Here is a 23,467-nt window from a genome sequence, read left to right as displayed (position 1 = left end):
ATTAAAAGCAGTCTAAACACAATAAAACCTGTTACATTTATGGCAAGAAAACATGGAAAGACAATAAAACCAGCGGAGCTCAGGATGAGAGAACACTGCGGTCCACGGCTCCCAACAGGGGCAGACAAACAGATAGACTGCTACACAGAGGAGAGTAAGCCAACTTAAAATTCAAAGTCCCCTCTCCTTCCCCCGAGCCTGTCCCAGGGTCTGCACAGCTCGCTCACGGAGGCCAGCCAGCAGCCAGGTGTGTCCCGCCTGCCCCCTTCCCCCTCGGGGCCTCCTTTATCGTCTGATGCCAACCCCACTCCCCCTCAACACCCGCCTCCCACGGAAACAGGCCTCAGGGGCTGGCCACGCGCACCTGAAACCCCAGCCGGGATGAGCGCCAGGACACCAGGCGAGCGGGACCCTAACGGAGCTGGGGAGGAAGCGTGCCCAGGCCGACATCCAGAGGGGACTGGACCCGGCTCTGGGCAGCCCTTCCCTCCTGTCTATGTGGCAGGAGAAAACAGGCTGGAGAGCGGACACGCCATCTGCATGTGCCTGAGTCTGAGGCGGGAGAGCTTCCTCTAGGCCCCTCCTACCGGGTGGGCTGGTTTCGCAGAGGACACGCACCTCCCACGGGCTCCCTGCGATTAGCAGCCTGCGTCAGGGTGGTGCATCTGCCACAATTAACGGGCCAACACTGACACCTAATACTGAAGTCCCTCGTTCACATGAAGGTTCACTTTTTGCTCTTGTGGGTTCTACAAATTTCCACAAATGTGAGATGTCATGGTCCACCATTCCTGTGCCATACAGAGCATGTCCAATGCCTGAACACGCCTGTGTGCTCTGCCTGCTCACCCCTCCCTCACCCTGGCAGCCGCGGCCTCCTCCCTCCACGCTCCGGCCTCTCCAGAACGTCCTGGACTTGGACTCGCACTCCACGGCCTTGCAGACGGGCTCCCATCACTGAGGCACGTGCACCTGCGGCCCCGCGTGTCTTCTCGTGGCTGACAGCTCCTGTCTCTTTGGTGCCGAGCAGCGTCCCACGGTCTGCGGGACCACCGTCTGTCTACCCACCACCTCTGGGAGGACGGTTTGGTATTTCCAAGTGCTGGTGATCACGAATAAAGCTGAGAGAGGCATCTGTGTGCAGGTTTTGTGTGGACATGAGCTTTCACATCTTTGGGGTAAATATCACGGAATGTAATTAGTGAACCAAATGGTAATAGTATGTCTGGTTTGTAAGAAGCTGACCAGCTGTCATCCAGAGTGGCTGCACCCTCTGCATCCCTCCAGCAGTGAGGGAGGCCCCGCCGCCCCGCGTCCTCGCCGGCGCCGGTGCTGTCCGTGCGCAGCGGCCGTGCGCAGCGGCGTGCAGTGGGCCTCGCAGTGGCTCTCATGTGCGTTCCCCGCTGACACGGGTGAGGAGCGTGTTCGCGTGTACTTACTGGCCACCCAGACGCCTCCTGGGGCGAGGGGTCTGTTCAGATCTTCTGCTCCGTTTAACAGCTCAGGCGCTTTCTTACTGTGAGTTCTCGGGGTTCTCTGTAGATGTGGGCACAGTCCTTTCCCAGGCATGTTCTGCCGGTACTTCCCCCCAGCTCGGGGCTGGCCTGGTCATTCTCTTCATGGTCTCTTCACAGAGCAACAGCTTATCATCTTAACGAGTTCAGCTTATCAACCTTTTCTTTCACAGGCTGTGCTTTGGATGCTGTATCTGAAAAGTCATGGCCACGCCGAAGGTCAGCCAGGCCCACGTCTGCTGCCTCCCGCACCCGGCAGCTGTGCATCTTCCATGAAGGCCGACCACCCACGCAGGGCCGGCGGCTCCCTGAGGGCGGCTGTCAGCCCCCCAGCGCACCCCTCACTCGGGCCCTCAGGAAGCAGAACCATGCGGGGGTGTCCGGGCGGCAACGACGGAAGGTTGGGCACAAATGCACAGTAAAATATTTAAAGAGCCCGGCCTGTGTGGCTCAGTGGTTGAGCGTCAACCCTTGAACCAGGAGGTCACAGTTGGATTCCCGGTCAGGGCACAAGCCTAGGTTTGGACTCGATCTCCAGTAGCGGGTGTGCAGGAGGCAGCGGATCCATGATTCTCTCTCATCATTGAGGTTTCTATCTATCTCCCTCTCCCTCTCTCTGAAATAAACAAAAACATTTTTTTAAAAAATATTTAAAGATTACTTAAAAAGGAAAGACTATACCAACTTGACTTTTTCACCGTGTTTTCTGCCACGTAAACTTCCCAGTTTCTCCCTTTGTCTTCTATGCTTCCAAGGTTTCACGTGCTACAGAAAGGCCTCGATAACGAAAACACTGTGTGAGCTCCGCACAGCCTCCCGATCAGAAGCCCCGCCCTGCAGGGCCGACCCCGCCACCCAGTGGGGAGCCCTGAGCCGTCTCCCGGGCTCCACGGCCTCCCGTTTGCTGCTCTAGCATCCGGGCTCTTCACAGGCCCTACCTGCTCCCGTGCGCCGCGCCGCGGGCACCGCAGCTCACCACCCTGCGTCCCTGGGGCCTGAAGCCTCCCTGCCCTGGCACACCTGGCCGCGTCCATGGTCCCTGGGCCGTGCCTGCTCAGGACCACCCGCCCCGCCCGGCCACTGTCTGGCTGCGGTGGTTCTGTCCCCGGACCAAGCTGCTGCATGTGCAGGGCCGAAGGGGGGGCGGTACAGTGACCGCAGAGGAAGGAGGGAGCGAGTCCAGCAAACCCCTGGAAACAGCCTGGATGCGCCCACAAGCGGCACCTGGGGACCTGGGACGGACCCAGCCACCTCCCACACCGGAGTCCTGCCGTCACCAAGGAAGTGGGGACGTGGTCCCCAGTGCACAGTGGATGTCAGGGTCCCCGCCAGGAGAAACCCCAAGAGTGACAGGCCTCCGGGCGTGCCGCAGACTGGGCCCCCCAGCCCAGTGTCCGCATGCTGAAGAGACAAGGGACAGCTACGTGAACCCAGGACACGCTGGCTTCCAGAGTAACTGTCCTACAGCAACTGCTACAGAACTAAGCGCTTAGAACCTGATTTCATTTGGGGGTGAGTTTTTCCCCAGTGCTTGACTAAAAGGGGGAGCTTCACATCTTATCCACTTCCACATCCCTTAACAGTAAAAACTTATTTAAAAGGCCCATGAATATGTAAATCACACTTTAAACATGGAAATGAAAGCGGTCTGGGTGTGAAATATGAATGGCAGCTCATTTGCTGGAGGAGCCGGGCTGGCTGGTGGCATGTGGAGGAGCCGGCAACCTCAGCCTGCAGCCCGCCCTCGGCCTGGAGGCCGGCCCAGGAGCCTGCCGCCACCTCTCAGCCACCTGGAGCCCCAGGGACCAACCCCAGTGCCTCTGCCAGCGCCCCTCCGGCACCAGCCACTCCCGCCCTCAGCAGAGGTGAAAGGCCCGGGAGCGAGCTCACCTCTCCTCAGCCCGGCCGGGCCACGAGCCCAGCGAGGATGGGGCTGTGTCCAGGTGACAGCAGTAAGCAGACTCCAGAGCCTCGAGCACAGGGCTACCTGCTGGGTCAGAGGTCAGCCAAAGACCTCAGCTGGCCGCTGGCCGGCCTGTGGCGGGACCGGAAATGAGGCCCCATGGCACGAGGCTCAGGACCCGACCCCGACCAGCGGAGCCAGGCTTCTCGCAGAGTGCTCCGCGCTCCCCGGGAGCCCAGGGCTTCGGAGCTTCCCGGGTGCGAAGAGGAGTGGGACAGAGCAAGAGCCCGAGTCCGGTGCCTCCCTGCTCCCCCAGGGCCCCAACGGGCCCAGCACCGGGCCTGTGAGACACGCCCTTCCCCCAGCCCTGCTGACCAGGCCCGCGTCCAAGGGCAGCCGGGGTTTCGTGTGACTGCGGGCGGGCGCAGAGCTACGTGGCCACTCGGACTACACGGTGGGGAGGAGCCAACAAGTCCTTGCCCACCGCGGGAGCCACGCAGCGCCGTCACTTTTGGGAACTGAAACACCCGAGTGCCCACAGCGCAATGCTGTCCACTCGTCCTGGTTTCCTCTAGGCACAGGCCCGGGAGAAGCGCTGCCCAGCAGGGGAGGGGAGGGCAAGTGAGGGGAGGAGAGGGCAGGGCAAGGGAGGGGTGAGGAGAGCAATTGCCAGGGAAGCACCTGGGAGAGACAGCCACTCACCCCAGCTCCTTCAGGCCCTGCCCTCATGCCCCACCTCCCAACTGGCCACCAAATGAACAGGCTTGGCAACAGCACTCCCCTGGGAGGCCCCGCAAGAGGCCTGAGGAGTGAGCAGAGCGGCTTCCAGGGCTGTGGCTCCACCTCCCGTCCAAACGCAGCACTGCAGGCAGACCGACAGGCCAGGGTCCCTCCGTGTGCCGTAGCCGCCACAGGGCTGCTGGGGTCTTTTTCCAACTAAAGTCCCAGCAAGACGGAAGGAGGCTGGAGAACCAGCGTGAAGGGCAGGCCCGAGCAGGCGGCCGGAGTCACTCCCCTGGCCACCGAGCCTGGCCCACGCTGGCTCAGCCCGACACCTCACGCAGACCTCACCCAGAAAGGCTGCCCCCCGGGTCGCCTCAGGGGAGCTTTGGGCACCGCCTGCAGGTGCTCCTTGCCATGGAGGAGGGAGGGCGCCCAACCCTGACTCCTAGAAGCCCAGGCCCCTCGACTAGCAAAGCTGAGGGAGGCTGCGCCTGCTGCGGGGCGGGGGCGTGCTCAGGGCTGCGTGACCACCACCGCGAGACTCAGCCCCTTTGGGGATAAAGAGCACGCAGCCCCTGGGCGGCCGGCCCTCTGCAGAGGCTGGCGTCCTGGAGAGACACCGGGCTTCCTCCGCCCGACAGCAGGCGCCTGCCCCCAGCAGACACAGGCCATGCCCACGGTGCCAGCAGTCAGGGTGGGAGCAGGACATGGACAGCCCACAGGCCGCCCACCCGCAGCGCTGAGGAGGCCGCGCTGAGGCGGGAAGGTGACCGCGGGCATCCTGCCGGACAGACGCAGCTGGCCATGCGGCAGGCAGGGCAGGCCTCGCGGGCAGGCAGCCCCTCTGGCAGTGTCTCGCCTCGGTCACCAGGGCATCGCTGCTTCTGTTCTGTGGTCTTCACAGTTCTGGGCAGATCTACTGAGAGGGACTTCGTCTAAGAACTGCTCCCCGGTCGGCTTTGTGGCCACAAACCCCTTCGCTTTTCCAGTGCTCCTGCTAGTGTGAGCACGTGCTCATGCGTGTGCGTGTGCCACGCCAGCCCTGCCCCACACACTGCACCCGGGTTTACGTAACCACACGCAGACAACGTGCCTTTTCAGAGCATGAACCTGGCTGAGCCGCCTGCCTGCTCAGAGGGACGCTGCCGGGGAGCCCGGCTGCAGTGTGGCCCCGTCAGCCTGGCCGGCCGCCTTCCCAGTGCCTTCTGCTGGGAAGTCAGGTAACGCATCACTTGGGTCTAAAGCAAAACAGCAAAGTTCACTCTCTGGCGGGACGCTGTGCACACGGCTCCGAGCCACGGGCCTGCCGCAGCGTGAGGCGCAGCCAAGGACGGGATGGGTGCAGGAGCCAGGGGATGGGTGCCAGGCAGCCGGCAGGCAACCAAAGGTGCCAACTCCTCCTCCTCCCCTGCTGCGCACTTGGGCACAGGAACACCCGAGGGGCTGAGGAAGGAACACCCGGGAGGAGGATGGAGGCACCGGGCCCTCCTCCAGGCACCGCTGCCCCAGTCCTGATGCTGGGGGTGACGGCGGTCACCGCTGAATGCGACTGAGACAAAGACCCCGGAAGGTTCTGTGCACCCAAGTGACATGGCCGCCCTGTGACCAGGGACCCAGGTGCAGACGATGCTGGGCAGAGGCCAACCCTGGGGACAAAGGTGGAAGCAGGGTGAGCAGCCAGAGCAGCCACGGGACCGGAGGAAAGATGACGACCAGCAGGGGAAGGACCAGTGTTGGATCTGGGTGCACGCCGGAGCCAAAGTCATCTCCTTGCGGTTTAACCGGGGGTGGGAAAGAGGGAGTGAATGAGGAGCCGGGTCACGCCCGCAACTAGAGCCAGGGGTCACTCACGCCCAGCAGATACGCACGCACGCACCACGTACCGAGCGCCGAGTGGCTGCTGCATGGCCGGGAGAGTGCTCTGGCCAGAACCACAGTGAATACCATCCCCAACCTTATGGAGACAAGGAGAGCAAATCAGCACCAAACGGAGGAGACTGAGTGGCACAGCACGTGATCCAGGGGAGCCTGCGTGTGCAGTCAGCAGAGGCCACCTGAGGAACCTAAACTCAGCGGGACCTGGAGGGAGGGGCGCTGCCTGGGGAGCCGGCACGGCAGGTGTGTGCCATGTCAGGGGACGGGCCCGAGCTGGAGGCCCCAGAAGAGGGGAACCCGGATGAGAGGGGCTGCAGGGGGCAGCGGGCAGATGCCAGGGCTTTAAACCCAAGTGCGGGTCTGCTTTCACGGAGGGGCGGAGCCACAGGGGCTGGGAAGGAGATGGCCAATTCATTTCTGCTCGCAGGGCTCCCTCGGGCAGCTCCGCGGAGGAGGCGGCACAGAGTCAGAGTGGAAACAGCGACACACGTTCTTATTGTCTGAAGGAAACTGTAAGTGATGGAAGAGGGTGCAGATTCATGGGCACCGGGGGCAGAGCGTCCCACAGCCGTGAGGAGGGAGCACACGCTGCAGTCCGCATGGCCCGCACACACAGCAGGGCGGGGCGGCGGGGCGGCGGGGCGGCGGGGCGGCATCTGCCTGGAATGTGGTCTCCGTGTGGCCAGGCAGGCGGGCCGGGCTGACAGGAGCACAATGGTGAACGCACACAGTCCAGACTCAGGCAGCTCCGTCCCGCTGAGGGGGACAGGGTGCGGGCACGAGGTCAGAAGAGAACCCAAATCAGAGGAAATCACTTCTGCTGGCAGTCGGGGAGCCAGGCCTCCGCCCGCAGCACCCACAGTCCCCAGGTCAGGGTCAGGAGTGGCCGGCACGGCCCCACCCTCCCCTGCTGCATGTGGGCAGCAGCTCTCTCCAGGGGCATCCTCGCCACCTGCCCGGACATGAGCCCACTGGCACCCCTTGCCTGGGCTCGCTCACCTGACTGCACTCGATGGCCACCCACCCCCGCGGGTCGTCACTGGTTGTCTAATGGGCTTAACGTCATCATGCCGCAAACGGAATCCCGGGCCCTGTGAGGTCACCAGCCCTGCGCTCCCTCCAAAGCAGAGGAGACCCCACGTCCTAGGCCCTCACCAAAGCCTCGCCCCCGCCATTTTCCTCGCCTGCCACTTCCGATCCACAGCAAACCTCATCCCCTCCCTTTCCCAGGTGCCCACAAGTTCTACCACTGCTGGTCTTCTGGCCCCAACAAGCTCACTGGAGCGCTCACCGCCGCGGGGCCCAGCTCACGCCTCCCAGTCACTCAGAAACGCGGGCAGCGGCCATACGCGGTGCTCGTTAGCGCTAACAAGGCCTCCTGTGCCGGCAGCAGGCCCAGCGCTGCACGGAAGATTCTGACTGAACTCTCCCGACACCCCGGTGCCAGCTGTCACCACCGTCACCGTGACAGGCGAGGCCGAGAGAGGCTGATTAACGCCCAGGGGCCCCAGCTGCCGGGTGTGGGGCCGAGGCTGAGAAAGGAGACTCCCGGCCTCGGCAGCAGTCAGGCGCAGCGTGAAGCCCTCCGGACGCGGAGCGGGGCCGGCCCTCAGGCATCTGGGTGCCGCCTGGCCCTGCTGGGCTCAGCAGCTGGGAGGGGGCCACTCACACAGACCCCGGGACACGCCGGGCCTCATCCCACTCCTCGGTGGTGAGAGCACAGCCTAAGCTCCAAACAAACAGAATCACGACTGGCCTCTGCTCTTCCCTCGCCCTCGGGAGGCAGCAGGGAAGCCATTCCACCTGGCGATGCCAGGAACACGCCAGCCACGGGCACCGCCCCCTCGGAGACGGTCCCCCAATGCCGCCCGGAGCCCTAGCGCCGAGGGAAGCAGCACGGAGCGGCCAGGCCGAGGCTCTCGGGGCTCGTCACCCTCTGACACCTGAGGCCCAGGGCTCCTGAGACACTGCAGCCGAGGAGGCAAACGCAGTGATCAACGCAGCCCCGAGCTGCCGGGGCCTCTGGGCGACCGGGTGGCCCGTGGGGACTGGCTGCACACAGAGACGTCCGGCTGGGAGAGCCGGCCCAGGCCAGGCAGACTGGGACCCAAAGAGCACCCCCTGGACACAGGCCAGCGTTCCTCCGGGCTCACCGCCTTCCCTCTGCCCCGGGGAGGCGGCCGGAGGCTTCCACAGGAGCCCCGCCGAGCCCACGGCGCCACGGCCTGGCCTTCACGGGAGCAGAGAACGAGTGACACGGGGCCTCCCAAGCACTTCTCAGGGGTGTGGGTGCCACCCTCAAACCAACCACTAGAGCGCTGAAGACAGACAGCCAGGGTTCGAATCCTGTCCCTAGGACGCCCTAGCTGTGTGCACAGTCCACGCCACAGTTCAGGTGGAGCCTGCCTGCGGCACGAAGCACTGAGCACAGAGCCCGGCGCGGGCAGAGGCACGGCAAACACCCCTGCCCTGGCACCATCAGCACCCCTGGTCTCCAGTGAGGGACCTGAGCCGATCCCCGACAGGGCCCCGAGCAGCCTGCTCCACTCACCAGGGAGCTCCCCTGCCAGCAAAGCAGAGCAGCCACGCCCCTGCAGGAGCCCGTCGTGTCAGGACCCTCGGTGGACCCTGCCCCCGCCCCAGCAGAGTCGGCAGGACAGCAGGCCATGGTCCGAGCCACGAGGAAATGCAGCCTCACCATGGCCTGGCCCGCAGTGTCCCCAGCTCCACCGCCAGCAGAGAGGCCTTGCCGACAGGGCACCCCCTCTGACAGAGGGTCCAGCCCTCTGCTCTCTGCAGGGCGCCCTCCTGCGCCCAACCTGGGGCTCAGTACCACAGGGGACACGCTGTCACAGAGGCACATCCACGGGCACCGCCCGAGTGCTGCCCTGTGCCAGGCACGCCATCGCCGTCGCGCTTCCTCCTCACCTGATGGGCAATGAAGCCGACTCAGCCGTGTGAGAAGCAGCGCTGCGTCCATCGCGCCCGCTGGAGGGAGAAAGTGCCGCGTCCTGCAGTGGAGGCCCGGGGGGCTCTGAACGCCCAGCCCGTCCCCGGAGCACAGGCCACGGCTCAGGGCCCACGGTGCGAAGGCACACACAGCAAGGACCGCGGGTGGAGGGGGGGACCGGGTTCCGGTGGCAAGGCCGTAACTCAAGTCATGGACCCTTCTCCACGCCAGGCCGCAGTGGCCTCACGGCTCGGAGCTGTGTCGTCATCTCCGTGTCCCCCGACCCCTGTGAGGGGTGTGGCTCCCCCTTGGCCTCTGCAGTCAGGACACGGGCCCCTCCCTCCCACATCACAGACGCTGGGATCAGCCCTGCCTGAGCTGCTGTCCCTGTGCAGGGCTGGGCAGTGTTGGCTCGCCCTGCAGTAGCTGGAATGCCACAGCAACCAGGGTGAGGCTCAGAGACCTCAGCCACGCAGGCCACGGCCACGGCCACAGCAGTGAGTGCGGCGAAGGAGGCGGATGCAGGGAAGCAATGCTGAGAGACAAAACCTACAGGACACTCGGGGCTGGGCTTCGGGGGGCTGGGGAGTGCTTGCCTGTGAGGGGGGCCCTGCAGCGCCACCCGCCTGGCCCTGTGGTCACCTCCTCTTCCCACCACCCTGCCTCTCTGCAGAGATGCACAGCCACCCAGCCTGACGAGAGCCCAGGCCTCCTCCCAGACGCCTCCATCAGAGCAGCTGCCCAAGGCCGGAGCAAGTGACGCTGCGCACAGCCTCCTCCCCGCCCCCCCTCCCCCCCCCAACCCAGCACAGGACCCCAGCGCCCGCCACATCCCAGGTCCCACGGGGCTCGCACAGACATCGATGACGATTGCCTGAGGCTGGAACTGCCCGCCAGCCCCGCGGTGAGACCTTACGGGCACTGCTGACTGCACTGGCTGTTCTCTCACCCGGAAGACGGGCCGACGACATGAGACAATGCCCGCGAGCCACGGGCACGAAGCCTGGGCTCAGGAAGTGCTCCAGAGTCCCCGTCAGGCACGTGCTGTGCGCAGTCTGTCACTCTCCCTGTGGCACGGAGTCGCCCGGGCGCTGTGCCATGTGCATGCGGCTGCACCGGGCCGGCCGGCTTCAGGATGGGGCTGGAAGCCAGGCAAGGGCGATGACGCCTCACCTCCCAAGACCTGGCAGGCAGGCAGGCAGGCAGGCTCCCTTCCTCAGGTCCCCACCCCTGCTCCCCGGGCGGCTGCACCGGCTCGCAGACGGAGCTCCTGCCGGGTGGACGGGGCCCGCAGTCACACAGACAGGCCGCCTGCCCTCGGAGGGCTGCTCCCTGAGCAGTCCATTCCCAGCAGCTGGCGGGACAGGTGGACCCACATTCCTGACCACAGCGACGGCACGTGGGGGGCTTAGAGGGGCTTTCCCTGCACGTGGTGCTCTGGACAGAGGCGGACGTGCGGGCCGCTGGCCAGGGCAGCCCATTTCACAGCACCCCTCAGCTTGGTGGGAAAAGATGCAGACAAGGGTCCTTCCCCCAATAGCTCATTCTGTTTCAAGTTCAAAGTGGGATGAAGAGGATCACCTGGAAAAATGTCAAACTTTAATTCCAAGTCATTTTTACGCCCGTTTCATCTGACAGGAGCTCTGAAAGCAAAGGCAATCTTTACCATTTGAGGTCTTCAAGCTAAATCGACGTGATCACGTCCAACGTAACCAGATGCTTCTAAAAGCCAATCTTCAAAATGACATCAGCCCCCGAATAAAGCCCTTCTTTCTGGCTGCTCATAAATGATTAGCACACTGTCCCCACGGGACATGGCCGAAGACCAGCTCCTCAGGGCTCCCCCGTCACCCTCAGCCTGCCTGGGCCTCGCTCCCCGAGCAGCCCGGCCTCACTCAGCAGCCTCCGTCCTTAGCGATCAGGTGAGAGCTTGTCAGTAACCCCATCTTCTGTGGGCACGTGACCTGTGTGGGCCAATGAGGCTGGAGGTGGAAGCTGCCGGCAGTGGGTCCGCAGGGGACCAGGAGGCCTCTGCTCCGCGGCGGGCGGGCGGGCGCAGGAGTGGAGGCAGCGGACGGCCTGACGAGCCAGGCGGGCGCGTAAGGAGCCCAGGACCCCTCCTTTCCCTCCGTCTCAGTTCCCCTGGTCACCCCTGGTCTCACGTGGTGCATGGAGAATTCCAGAATGGACAGGGCCTACGTTTTAAGTTGCGCACCGTTCTAAGTATCGGTGCGGCCTGGCACCTCCGGCCTGTCCCGTTGGGTCGTGAGCCCCTCGTCCAGCGCCCCACACGGAGGCAGGGCTCGTGTGCCCATGCCCCTTCCGAGCCCCAGGTCACTGCTCTCACGCAGGTTCCCGTCACTGCAGTTTACTGTCAGTCACTGTTAGCACCTCCCTGTGCCTGAGGTACAAGCTAAACGGCCCCAGGCCTGCGTGTGAGGGAAACAGCCTCTATAGCGGGGCGGCCCCCCTGGAACACGCCCTGGAGGATAAAGGGGACACCTAGCTGTATCTGTGCACAGGCCACCCTGGCAGAGCTCCTACAACCCTGGGGACACCTCATAGCCGCCCCTTTCACCCAAATGTGAGGCTGTGCAATCAGGGGTGGGGGGGCCCCAGGCAGCTCCAGGTGCTGAGGGGTTGGCACGCCCAGCTCTGCCCCCACCTACAGGGAGAGAGGAGCTGGAGGCTGAGTCCATCACCACCAGCCAGTGGCTTAACCAAGCAGCGGACCTCACAGAACCTCACAGAACCGGAGGGCGGGGCTCTGAGCAGGCGGGCACCTGCCCCGCCCCTGCCCAGCGCCTCCTGCCCCGAGCTCTGGCTGCAGCCTTCAACCTTCCCAGTAAACCAGCCACCAAAAGTCAGCACTTCCTGAGCTCTCTGAGTCGCTTAGCAAATTATTAAATGGGGGGACGAGGGAACCCCCGAATCTGTCGGCAGACAGAACTGCGGGTCACCTGGGGACCCGACGCTTGTGACTGGAGTCGAAGGGGGCAGCCCCTGTGCCTGCGGGGTCTGCACCGACTCGGGAGTTAGTGCGAGAACCGAAGGGAACAGCCGGGTGTCAGAGGCGAGAGGATGGTGCTGGGAACACGGCGCGGGGGTGACAGGAGGAGAGCGCCACCCCAGGCCCGGGCAACCGCGCAGCTGCTGCCTCCGGACTTCCTGTCGGGAAGGACATAAACCTCCCTGCCGGGCTGCAGCTGTTCACAGACACAGGCCTGGCTGCTCTGTGGTCTCCGTGGACCTTCCCTGAGTGCACAGGCCACACACACACACACACACACACACCTGACCCCGGGGCCCAGCTCCATACCAAGGGGTCACTCAGAGCCCACGCTCCTGATCCCGCACAACCTTGCACAGAGCCCGTGCCCAGGGAGCCAGCCCAGCGGGGAGCCAGCCTAGCAGGTGGTCAGCCCAGCGGGGAGCCAGCCCAGCGGGTGGTCAGCCCAGCGGGGAGCCAGCCTAGCAGGTGGTCAGCCCAGCGGGGAGCCAGCCCACAGGGGAGCCAGCCCACAGGGGAGCCAGCCCACCGGGGAGCCAGCCCATTGGGTGGTCAGCCCACAGGGGAGCCAGCCCAGCGGGGAGCCAGCCCAGCGGGGAGCCAGCCCACAGGGGAGCCAGCCCAGCGGGAGCCAGCCCAGCGGGGAGCCAGCCCACAGGGGAGTCAGCCCACAGGGGAGTCAGCCCACAGGGGAGCCAGCCCACAGGGGAGCCAGCCCACCGGGGAGTCAGCCCACAGGGGAGCCAGCCCACAGGGGAGTCAGCCCAGCGGGGAGCCAGCCCACAGGGGAGCCAGCCCACCGGGGAGTCAGCCCACAGGGGAGCCAGCCCACAGGGGAGCCAGCCCACAGGGGAGTCAGCCCAGCGGGGAGCCAGCCCACAGGGGAGCCAGCCCACCGGGGAGTCAGCCCACAGGGGAGCCAGCCCACAGGGGAGTCAGCCCAGCGGGGAGCCAGCCCACAGGGGAGCCAGCCCACCGGGGAGTCAGCCCACAGGGGAGCCAGCCCACAGGGGAGTCAGCCCAGCGGGGAGCCAGCCCACAGGGGAGCCAGCCCACAGGGGAGTCAGCCCACAGGGGAGCCAGCCCACAGGGGAGCCAGCCCACAGGGGAGCCAGCCCATCAGGTGGTCAGCCCAGCGGGTGGTCAGCCCACAGGGGAGCCAGCCCAGCGGGTGGTCAGCCCACAGGGGAGCCAGCCCAAAGGGGAGCCAGCCCACCGGGGAGCCAGCCCACCGGGGAGCCAGCCCACAGGGGAGCCAGCCCACCGGGGAGCCAGCCCACAGGGGAGCCAGCCCACCGGGGAGCCAGCCCACAGGGGAGCCAGCCCACCGGGGAGCCAGCCCACAGGGGAGCCAGCCCAGCAGTGACGGGCATGGTGATGGATGACAGCGCCGCCCCACTTCAGCTGAGTCGGGCAGACACGAGGCACCGTGCATCCAGCTCCCGCTCACTCAGGCCAAAGCCAACTGGACAGTGAAGCGTGCACAGCTGTCCCTGCCAGGCCAGGGCCCTCGCTCACCGACCACGCCCAAGCCGGCGCCCAGGCCTACCTGCTGGTGATGGAGCCATTCCTGTCCTTCAGGGCCAGCTCCCGCTGCTGCAGCTCCACGATGAACCGGGAGAGGTCTTCCGGGGACCTGCGGGTCAGAACACACTCAGCACCGGGTCCCTGGAGGGGACTGGTGTGCCAGCAGCGATGACTCCACCCGGGATGCGTTCCATCCTGGGCGCTCCCCCACCTGGCCTCTAATCACGGCCTGCCTCTGCCCGCGGCACCTCGGGTGAGTGGCTTCACTTCGCCTGTAAGAACAGGGCCAGTGTGCGGAGGACATGCAACGAGGTCTGAAATGCAGAAGCACCGCCGGCCCCGGGCTCGGAGGAGGCGCTCACTGCTCCCCCCCCCCCCCACCGCCTCTCCTCAGAGCCCACGCCAGCACAGCAGCTGCAGCAGCAACACAGAAGCCCCCCCTGGGCAGGGCTCTAACCTTCACGGTGGCAGGTTAGTTACCGCAGGTAATGCCTGAAGCAGCCCTGTTGTTTATTGTTTACAAACGTGGAAACTGAGACTCAAACTTTTCAAACTCCACTCTGCTTGAGCAGCGAACCTCAACTCTAAGCCCATCCTCTAACAATAAGACATTTAAAAAGAGAAGAAAAAGAAACAAACCAGCAGGTGCGGCCGTGTCCTGTCCTGTCCTGCCACAGCCGTCGTCCCCGCAGAACCACCTTAAGTCTGCGCTCCACGCCCGCCTGCTCTCCTCTGCTGGTGTATTTTGTGCCCAGGGCCTGCGCCTTCCTCCACCCGACACTTCCCTCCCGCGGCTTCTCCCACTGTTCACGTCTCCACAGGGAACAGAATCCTGGTGGGGTGAGCGCTATCACCCATCACTGAGGGTGGAGGGCCAGGCTAAGGGCCGCCTGCCCGCTCTCCCGCAGGCCTGCTGCTCTGCCGTGGTGCCGAGCGGGCTGGGAGCGTGCCAGGGCGAGGGCATGTCCCTGTGTCCCCTCGCCCCTTCGGAGGTTTCCCTAGAAGCCAGCTGCGCTGATTCTGAGCCGTGTGCTGCTCGGCAGCCTGCTGCCTCTGCTGGCAGGAATCCTGGCAGGTGGACGGGGTGCGGAGTAGAGTGCTCATTTACTATCCGAGGGCTTTCCCGAGTCTCGAACACTGACAGGCCTGGCCAAGAGCAGGTCAGGGGATGCACCCCCTCGGCTCACAAGCCACTTTGGCTCCTTGGCAACCTCCCACCTTGAGGGACTGGCAGGCTGTTTCGTGTCCTGTGCTGACGTGGGCCTTTCCCGTGTCCCCTCCTACAGGCTGGTCCGCGGCCTGGAAGCCTGCGCTGTGACGTGCTGTTCCCAAGGCCAGCATCCCTGCCCGGGTGCAGCCCCGCGTCAGGCCTCTCTGCTGAGGCCTCCTGGGCCTGGCGATGGCTGTGCGCACCTGGCACAGGCCCTCAGCGTCTGCGGGCGGGGTCTGCTTCTACCCTCCCAGCTCAGCCTTGGTCTCCCCTCTGCGGTGGATGCGCCCCTCACATCCTGGGAGCTGGCCGCTGTGTCCACGTGCACCCCCGCCCTCTGCTCACTGCTCCAGTCCCAAGCTCCTGGCTGAAGTTGTGTTCAGAGCTGTTAGCCAGATGCCCTTTTGAATGTTGAAAGCGTTCAAAAGATCAGCTTTTCCAGTGAGTGAGGGAGCAGGGAGAGGAAATTATGGCATTTGTCTGAAAGGCTCTGCAAGCTTTATTTAGCTCCCACGGTTCAAAGAGCGCCTCTTGTTAATCAGGAGAAGACTCGGCCTCCCGGGGGGCACCGGGCTTAATTGGAACCCAGGCTGTTTGAAGTCCCTTTAATCCTGCGGGCTGGGAGGAAGAATGTGAAGGCAGCAGCTGCAGATCTGAAGTTTCCTCATTCTATCTGCATGTGTCTGGGGACCCATGTAATTCGTTTGCCTGAGACAGGGAGGCCGGGTGGCTGGCTGCTGGACCACGGTGAGGCCTGGGCTTCATTAGGCTGGAGCGGGAGGCCGTCCCTGCACGGGCAGTGGGGCCGGCTGCAGATGGCGGCCAGGATTTGGTTTGCTGGCGCCGACGTCCGCATGCAGATTCCACACGCAGGAGAGCTGTGGCTGCGCGGCTTGTGCTCCTAACGGCCCTGACAGGGCCCCAGTGTGGGCTCCGGGACCTCCTCTCCCATGGAGGACTGCGCAGTTCTCCAGCCACAGGCCTCACTGGCCGGAGTTGTCACTGGTCACTGTCACAGGCTCATCTTTCTCAACGGACCTGTGGGCATGCCTGCAGCCAGAGAGCCAGGCCCTGCCTGGGCCTAGCCTGACCGCAGAGTGGTGTGCAGCAGCCACCAGCCCGGCCTCCCCTCCTCAGGGGTGGGGTTCACTGCCCCACAGGGCCCCTGGTCCCCTCCCGTCCTCTTCCCTCCCCTCCCTCCAGTACTGCCTCGCCCTCGCGTCCTGCAGAGACTGAGAGAAGCCTGCCAACGCCTGGGATGCAGGCTGTTCTCCGTTTCAAAGACGTGAAGTGTGTTATACACAGATGTCTTCAGAGAATACACACAGCCCGTGTCCCCCAGTCCCATGCTGAGAAGGACAGTTCCTCTGAACACCGCGGGCCTTCCCCAGCACCAGCCCGTGGCTCCCGACCTCAAAGCCAAGCGCCACACCGTTCATCGTGCACTTCGCTAGCGGTGAGGCCGCTCGCACAGCCCCGCCCCCAGGAGCTGCTGTGCCATCCGAAACGGGTCTGTTTCTGCCAGTTTCACATGTTACTGTAATTAAATAATCTAACTAAATGTTACAGAGGCTGATGAAAAATAAACTGGGAAGAAAGCCGTGTTTCTGTGAGAACAAAGTTGAAGGCTCTGGAACGTCTCAAAGGAAAATCGCCCCCAAATTTCTGCTGAAGAAAGCAAGTGACTGAAGGTTTCCGAGGGAAGGCTGTAACATTTAGGAGGACTGAGGTGTCCGTTTTAAAGAAACAGCTAAAATCATGGGCATGTTTTGTGGCTTATGCAGAAAATATAGGATGAAACTCGTTAGTGGACTCATAGGAGTTTGCCGCTTGGGAACGATTATGTATTTGTAATATTTTAAGTTCAAATGTTTGATGTATAAACATCTTATTTTCCACTTTAGCAAACTTTTAGGATCAGTAACATTCTTGATTATTTTACCTAGGAAACGTTTTACTAATGTATTTTTGCTCCACTTGTAATGCAAATTATTCACATTGTATTTCATAGCTAAACATTTAGGAGTGATATATGACTGTGTTACTGTAAACGGCTCTAGTTATATATTCATGAATTAACTCATCATGGAGTAATTGTTTACTTTTTAGAAATTTTTTGTATAGTATTTCATTCTGCACTATAAGTTTATAATGCTAAGCTTTAAAAAATCATTTTCTGAAAAGCTATTCCATTTCCTCGGTACAAACATTACCGCTTCTGTGAAAGGTACAGTGGCGATCTCCTGCCCTCTCCTGCAGGAAGCTCGGTTTTGTCTTGTGCACTCTGGACATTTTTCACACATATAAACCGTAGCCATGCTTACTCATTTTCCCTTTCTTTTTAGAAATGGTGGCATCGTACACTCATTTATGTTTCTTTTTTATTTGGCAATGCATTTTACATACCTTTCTATATAAACATATGAAAAGATTCTTTGGCCCGGCTGGTGTGGCTCAGAGGGTGAGCATTGACATACGAACCTGGAGGTCACGGTTCGATTCCCAGTCAGGGCACAGGCCTGGGTTCCGGGCTCGATGCCCAGTGGGGGGTGTGCAGGAGGCAGCCGATAGATGATTCTCTCTCATCACTGATGTTAGTCTCCCTCTCCCTTCCTCTCTGAAATCACTAACAATATATTAAAAAATAAAAAGTTTCTGCCGAAACTGGTTTGGCTCAGTGGATAGAGCGTCGGCCTGCGGACTGAAGGGTCCCGGGTTCGATTCCAGTCAAGGGCATGTACCTTGGTTGCGGGCACATCCACAGTGGGGGGTGTGCAAGAGGCAGCTGATCGATGTTACTCTCTCATCGATGTTTCTAACTCTCTATCCCTCTCTCTTCCTCTCTGTAAAAAATCAATAAAATATATTTTAAAAAATAATAATAATAATAAATAAATAAATAAATAAATAAAAAGTTTCTTTGTGCCTTTCCCTTTACTTCATTTTACTTAATTCAACTTTATTTTTAAATTATCTTTATTGTTGAAAGTATGACAGATGTCCCCGTTGTTTGTTTGTGGGTTTTGTTTTCCCCACTGACCCCCTCCACCCCGCACCTGCCCCTCCCAGGCCTCACCACTACTGTCTGTGTCCATGGGTGATGCATTCATGCACGTAAGTTAGTCACTCCCCTCCCACCTCCCCCAGACCCCGCCTACCCTCTGAAATTCCTCGGTCCAGAGACATATTTAAACAGACCCCACTGCACGCCTAGAGTGTCATTTAACCAGCAACGCGGACCTTGAAACCCAGCGGTCTGAGCTCAAGCGTCGGTAGAATCGAGTTGGACAGATACTGTTTTGTTCCTTCAGTTAGCGTTTACTGAGAGCCTACTTTCGTGCCAGACACTATTCTAGGTCCTTGGCCAGTGGAAAACGGACCGAAATAAGCAGCACCTGCTGCGATGGAACTTGCATCGCAGTGAAGCGAAGGCCTCAGGTGAGCCCAGATAAAAGGCAGAGCCTCTGGGACAGGTCCGCCGTGAAGGAAAACAGTGCAGGGCAGAGTGCCAGCGTCGGGGGTGCCGTCTGAAGTAGGGTGCTGGGCAGGCCGGTGACAGAGCCTGGAAGAGCTGGCGAGGGAGCAGCCACACAGAGGCCTGGGGAGGAGCCCCGGGAGGCGGGCAGTGGAAGACCTGCACTGGGGGTGGGGGGCGGGGAGTGGCCGCTGGGGGCCTCGGCTCTGGTGGCCCTTGGCCTTTGCTTGGTGCTGTGTGGGGAGCAGGGAGAGGAAATTATGGCATTTGTTTAGCTCCCACGGTTGTGGGATGCTCTGGGAGGCCTGGCAGGGGCATGCACTCTGAGTGACGCTGTAAAGTGGTCACTGGTGCCAAGGGGTCGGGTCACCAGAAGACGCCCGGCCCGGCCCAGCGGGAAGGGAGCATTTCAGAGGGATGGCGCATCAGCCATCTCTCTCTTCATCGGAGCCGGCTCCTTCCCCTCATTGTTCCATTGTTACGTTTCAAGCTCTTCGCTTCAGAGGAAAGTGGAGAGCGGTGAGCAGAGCCTGGCTCTCCCCAGATGACCGCTCCCAGCTGCGGGCTGATCGGTACCTCAGGGCAAGTCTCTCGCTTCTAAATCAGTATCACATGCTCCTGCCTGCTCTCCAGACTCCCGGAAGGTTCTACGCGGAGGGAAAGCAGCCATCTCGGTCAGAGGTGCTGTGTGTGTCTGTCTGCAGATGCCGCTCCCGGGGCCCTCCCTGTCCCAGGTCTGCCCAGACGGGCCCGCCACGCTTCCCCACCGCCCCGGCAGCAGCATGCCTCCCACGTGTTGGCTGGTACCCTGCCAGGGAGCTGGAGTGGTGCAGCTGGGGACGTGCAAAGATGTGCACTTGTTTCTTTGCTTGTTTGTTAATCCTCACCTGGCGATATTTTTCTATTAATTTTCTGAGAGTGTGGAAGGGAGGAGGGAAGAGAGAGAGAGAGAGAGAGAGAGGGAGGGAGAGAGAGATATCAATGTGAGAGAGACACATCAACTGGTGCCTCCTGCATGAGCTCCGACCGGGGCTGGGATCAAACCTGCAACCCAGGTGCATGTCCTTGACCAGGAATTGAACCCTCCACCCTTTGGTATGCAGGCCAACGCTCTAACCACCGAGGGCTGTTCACTTGTTTAAATAAGCTCTGCCCACAGACTTAGTAACAGTTTACATGCCCCTGACTAACACAGAAGAACACAAAACAAATCCCTGTAAAATGTTTCAGAAAAAAAACATGACTTGGCTTGAAAGGATTTACTTATTTTGGCTTAGTTATTTTTCCACTAGTATTTTTAACTCCCCGATGTTGGAAAACTTTATGGAGCTCTGGGAAGAATGGGAACTGGCGCCCAGCCACATGGCTCAGTGGTTGAGTGTTGTCCTATGAACCAGGAGGTCATGGTTCAATTTCCGGTCAGGGCATATGCCCAGATTGCAGGTTCTATTCCCAGTAGGGGCGCGTCAGGAGGCAACCAATTAGTGTTTGTTTCTCTCTCTCTCTCATTAAATCAGTAAAAACATATCCTTGGTTGAGGATTAAAGGGGAAAAATAGGACATCAGAGAGTCAGTGGCTATGGTTAACTTATTAGCACTGTTCATTTTCACACGTGAGAAGTCAGGAGAGGTTTCATATGACTAACTCAGCTGACGAGGAAATCCGGTTGTTTCTGTGGGGTTCAAACAAAGACACAGAGGCAGGCTGGCCAGCATGGCTCAGTGGTTGAGTGTCGACTTATGAACCAGGAGGTCACGGTTCAATTCCTGGTCAGGGTACATGCCCAGATTTTGAGCTCAATCCCCAGTGGGGGGCATGCAGAAGGCAGCCAATCAATGATTCTCTCTCATAATTGATGTTTCTATCTCCCTCTCGCTCTCCCTTCCTCTCTGAAATTAATCAATCTATATATATAAAAGACTAATATGCTAAGTGTCCAACTGTCCGACCAGTCACTACAATGCACACTGACCACCAGGGGGCAGACGCTCAACAATGAGCTGCCATGATGCGCACTGGCCATCTACAAAGAAACGGCACCACGGACCTGGCACCCACAAACCAAAAACACTCGGCTTCCCCCAAGTGGGACACAGGCCCCGCCACCACCCCAGAGCGACAGCCCACCAAATCACAGCCGATGCTGCTGAGACCCCATGGCGCAAAATGCGGCCCCCAGCCCAGCCCATCCCGGAAATGGTCACTGTGGGTGCTGGGTAATGACATCACGGAGCAACGCCCGGCTTCCTCTCCCTAGTGACTAGCCTCCTTGGAGTTTCTTCAGCCCAGGAACATGACTTGCTTTATAGCCAGGTGCAAACATTTCACACTTTAACCAAATGTCTGTGAAGTGTTTCCCATTTCTCATCTCATTTGATCTGGAGTAGATAGATAGGAGACTTGGTGGAATCCTATTTTCTGTTCATTAGCCGGAAAACAGAGATTTAGGAAGTTTAGAAACTTGACCAGACTGAACAGAAGAAAGAAATGGTGGACCTTGAAAATGACTTCAGGTTTTCTCACTGCGCAGGATATAGTCAAACACTGCTGCAGTTAAATATTTTACCCTTTGTTCTCCCTGCGTGATCTACAATAGTAATTGCTTCGTGTTGATATTTCCTGCTGTGTTGCTGACAATTGCCTAAAAGAGAAGTTGGGGTGCTTCACTGGGCTGGAAAAAGTTTAGCTGCATCAGAAAGCAGGTCTGTCCCATATATAATTAACCTTTTGCACTCGGATGTCGAGTGTGACTCGACACGGTTAGCATTAGAATAAAGGAATCGAGAAAAAAGCAAGCGAGTGCAAAGGGTTAAGCAAGTTTGTCCTATATCTATAAGAGGCTAAATTGACTCGCATATGCACGATACACATAAAGCTGTCACTGGCGCCAATCGCACGTGTTTCGATCTGTCATTGTTGATCGTGAATTTGGCTGACACTTCTGTTATAGAGAAAGGGCGGAGAGCGAAGTTAAAATATTTTTCTAATTAATTTCCTTTCAATGTGCACAAATCTGTGAACCAGGCCACTAGTATATATATCAGACTTCTGAGTTTGTTTCTACTTTTAACGATACCAATGTGATCCAGCATTAGGATGAAGGTAGCTATTAATTATAAATCCACCTTTGGGACCGAAAGGGGAGGCCCCAGAGGCTACAATCATTATCCCCCTCCCATTCTCCTCCTCAAAGGTAAGAGCCTGCACGACAGGGAGAAGGGCAGGCAGCCGTGCCCTCGAAAGGCTGTCGCCCGTGTGAGCTGGCAGAGGGCACAGGCGGAGGAGAGTGAGGCTGAGCTCAGACTCCGTGGGAGCTGACCCTCCGAGGAACAGTCTCAGACAATCTGCCTACGGAGGGAAAGAAGGCCGCGTCCCTCCCACCTGCCACGCCCCAAGGAAACGACAGGAAAGGATGCCATTAATACATTTACTTCAACTTTCTTTTCAATGGTGCTGAAAAGTATATGCAAATCCAGCAGTAATTAGGTTTAAAAATTCCATTTCATGGAATAATCAGACTTCAAAAAACTCAATTTTAGTTTTAATCAGATTTTAACAAGGATATTAAGTCCATGTCGTTTAGAAAGGGGGAAACTGTGAATTTAACACAAAATGTATTCAAGCTTAGCCCTGGGAGATAATTAAATAAAGCTAATTGGCAAGGGTTGTCAGGAAATGGAAGTGCTCCACACCGTGACGGGATCTGACGGAGACCAGCACAGCCCTACTGTAAACCAGACAGGCTCCGCTCCTGGCGAGGAGCGAGTGGACACGGGACAGAGTCAGGCCGCGCGGGCAGCGGGAGGAGGGCGCTGGGAAGCGGCAGGGCTCACCCCCTCAGGAGGGGCTGCAGACCAGCAGGAAGGGAACAAGGCTGACCAAGATGGCTCGTCTCCACTCCTGCACGGCAGCTGGCAGCTCCCACCCCAGCTTCCTCAGTGGCCCAGCCATGAGGGGGGGGGGGGAGGCGCGGCGCCCCCAGCCCAGCTCTGGTGCCGCCCCTCATGGAAAGACATCTTCCCCCCAGAAGGAGCCCCAGCCCGCCCTCAGCACCTGAGCCGTGAGGGCACTCTTGCTTCCTGTGCTGCCTTCCACTCGGGTCTGCCACGCAGTGATCGCTCAACAAACGCCTGTTCAGTGCAACAGAGGGGACTGCAACACCTGTTTCTGGGAACTCGGCCACCAGAACGGAGGCAAGACAGAAAGGAGCGTCTCTCAGCCCTGGGAGCCAATCGGCAAGGGCCTCCTCCTTCTGCATTCTTCACTCAAGAGGAAGTCGCCTTGCCCTAACCGGTTTGGTTCAGTGGATCGAGCGTCGGCCTGTGGACTCAAGGGTCCTGGGTGCGATTCCGGTCAAGGGCATGTACCTTGGTTGCGGGCACATCCCCAGTAGGGGGTGTGCAGGAGGCAGCTGATCGATGTTTCTCTCTCATCGATGTTTCTAACTCTCTATCCCTCTCCCTTCCTCTCTGTAAAAATCGAATAAAATATATTTTTTTAAAAAGAAGAAGTTGCCTTCAGGGGCCCCCAGGCCCACAGAGAGACTGACTGTACAGTGCGACCCCCGCTCAACAGGTGCTGAATCTGGGACTAGGACACCCAGTCAAGCACTCGGTTCCATTCCACTCACTACCCTCAAGCACGGTCGCATCCTGTGCGCAGATGCCCCCAAACCAGACACAGGGAAGACAGCGACGCCAGGATCCTGTGTCTGCAGAAGCCACTGGGAAAGGAGGCGGCGTGGCTCTGAGTTGGCTGGCCAGCTCTATACCCTGAAGCAGCGGTCACACCCACTTCCAGATATCAAGGGTGACAGGGACACGGCCGCATCCCTCACCGTCTGTGGCACCTTCCCGACAGGGTCACCAAGGGTCCTGCTTGCCCTGGGCACGCCCAGTGTCAGCAGGGAGAGTGCCCACCCGGCCAAAAGGGAGGCCGCCCTTGTCCATGCGACATGCACAGAGACCTCATGGCCACAAGGCCCTAGCTCTTACTGCCTGACTCTCTAGGAAAAACTGGCCAGCCTTCCCCCAACAGCCATCCCAGGTGCCCACTGTAAGTGAAAAACAAATCTCGCCTGCTCAACAGCTAAAACAAGAGAGTACTCTGTTACCAAAAGTCCTTGTATCCTAAGACGCCAGGTTTGACAACTTGGTAGCGACCCCTACTGGGCCATCTAGGACACTGCAGCTAAGCTCTAATCCCATGTAAGAGAGGAATAGGCTAATTATCCATTATGCCATGAGGCGTAACGAGGGGATCACGGATCTGCAGGAGGG

General features: G+C 60.1%; 1 protein-coding gene across 1 annotated transcript in view; it reads right to left on the bottom strand.

Moving 5' to 3' along the window:
• The window catches only part of MAD1L1 (mitotic arrest deficient 1 like 1), a 148,170-nt gene that overhangs the window by 92,871 nt on the left and 31,832 nt on the right, over positions 1 to 23,467 (bottom strand). Inside the window, exon 10 of the mRNA XM_054718261.1 lies at positions 13,525 to 13,611. Within this exon, the coding sequence (XP_054574236.1) occupies positions 13,525 to 13,611 (87 nt within the window). The remainder of the gene's footprint in view (positions 1 to 13,524; positions 13,612 to 23,467) is intronic.

This window comes from Eptesicus fuscus, chromosome 6 (assembly GCF_027574615.1).
Source record: "Eptesicus fuscus isolate TK198812 chromosome 6, DD_ASM_mEF_20220401, whole genome shotgun sequence".
In the NCBI taxonomy this organism is placed as follows: domain Eukaryota; kingdom Metazoa; phylum Chordata; class Mammalia; order Chiroptera; family Vespertilionidae; genus Eptesicus; species Eptesicus fuscus.
Note: the sequence above shows the minus strand (reverse complement) of the source record. Positions and strands in the feature narration are given on the sequence as shown.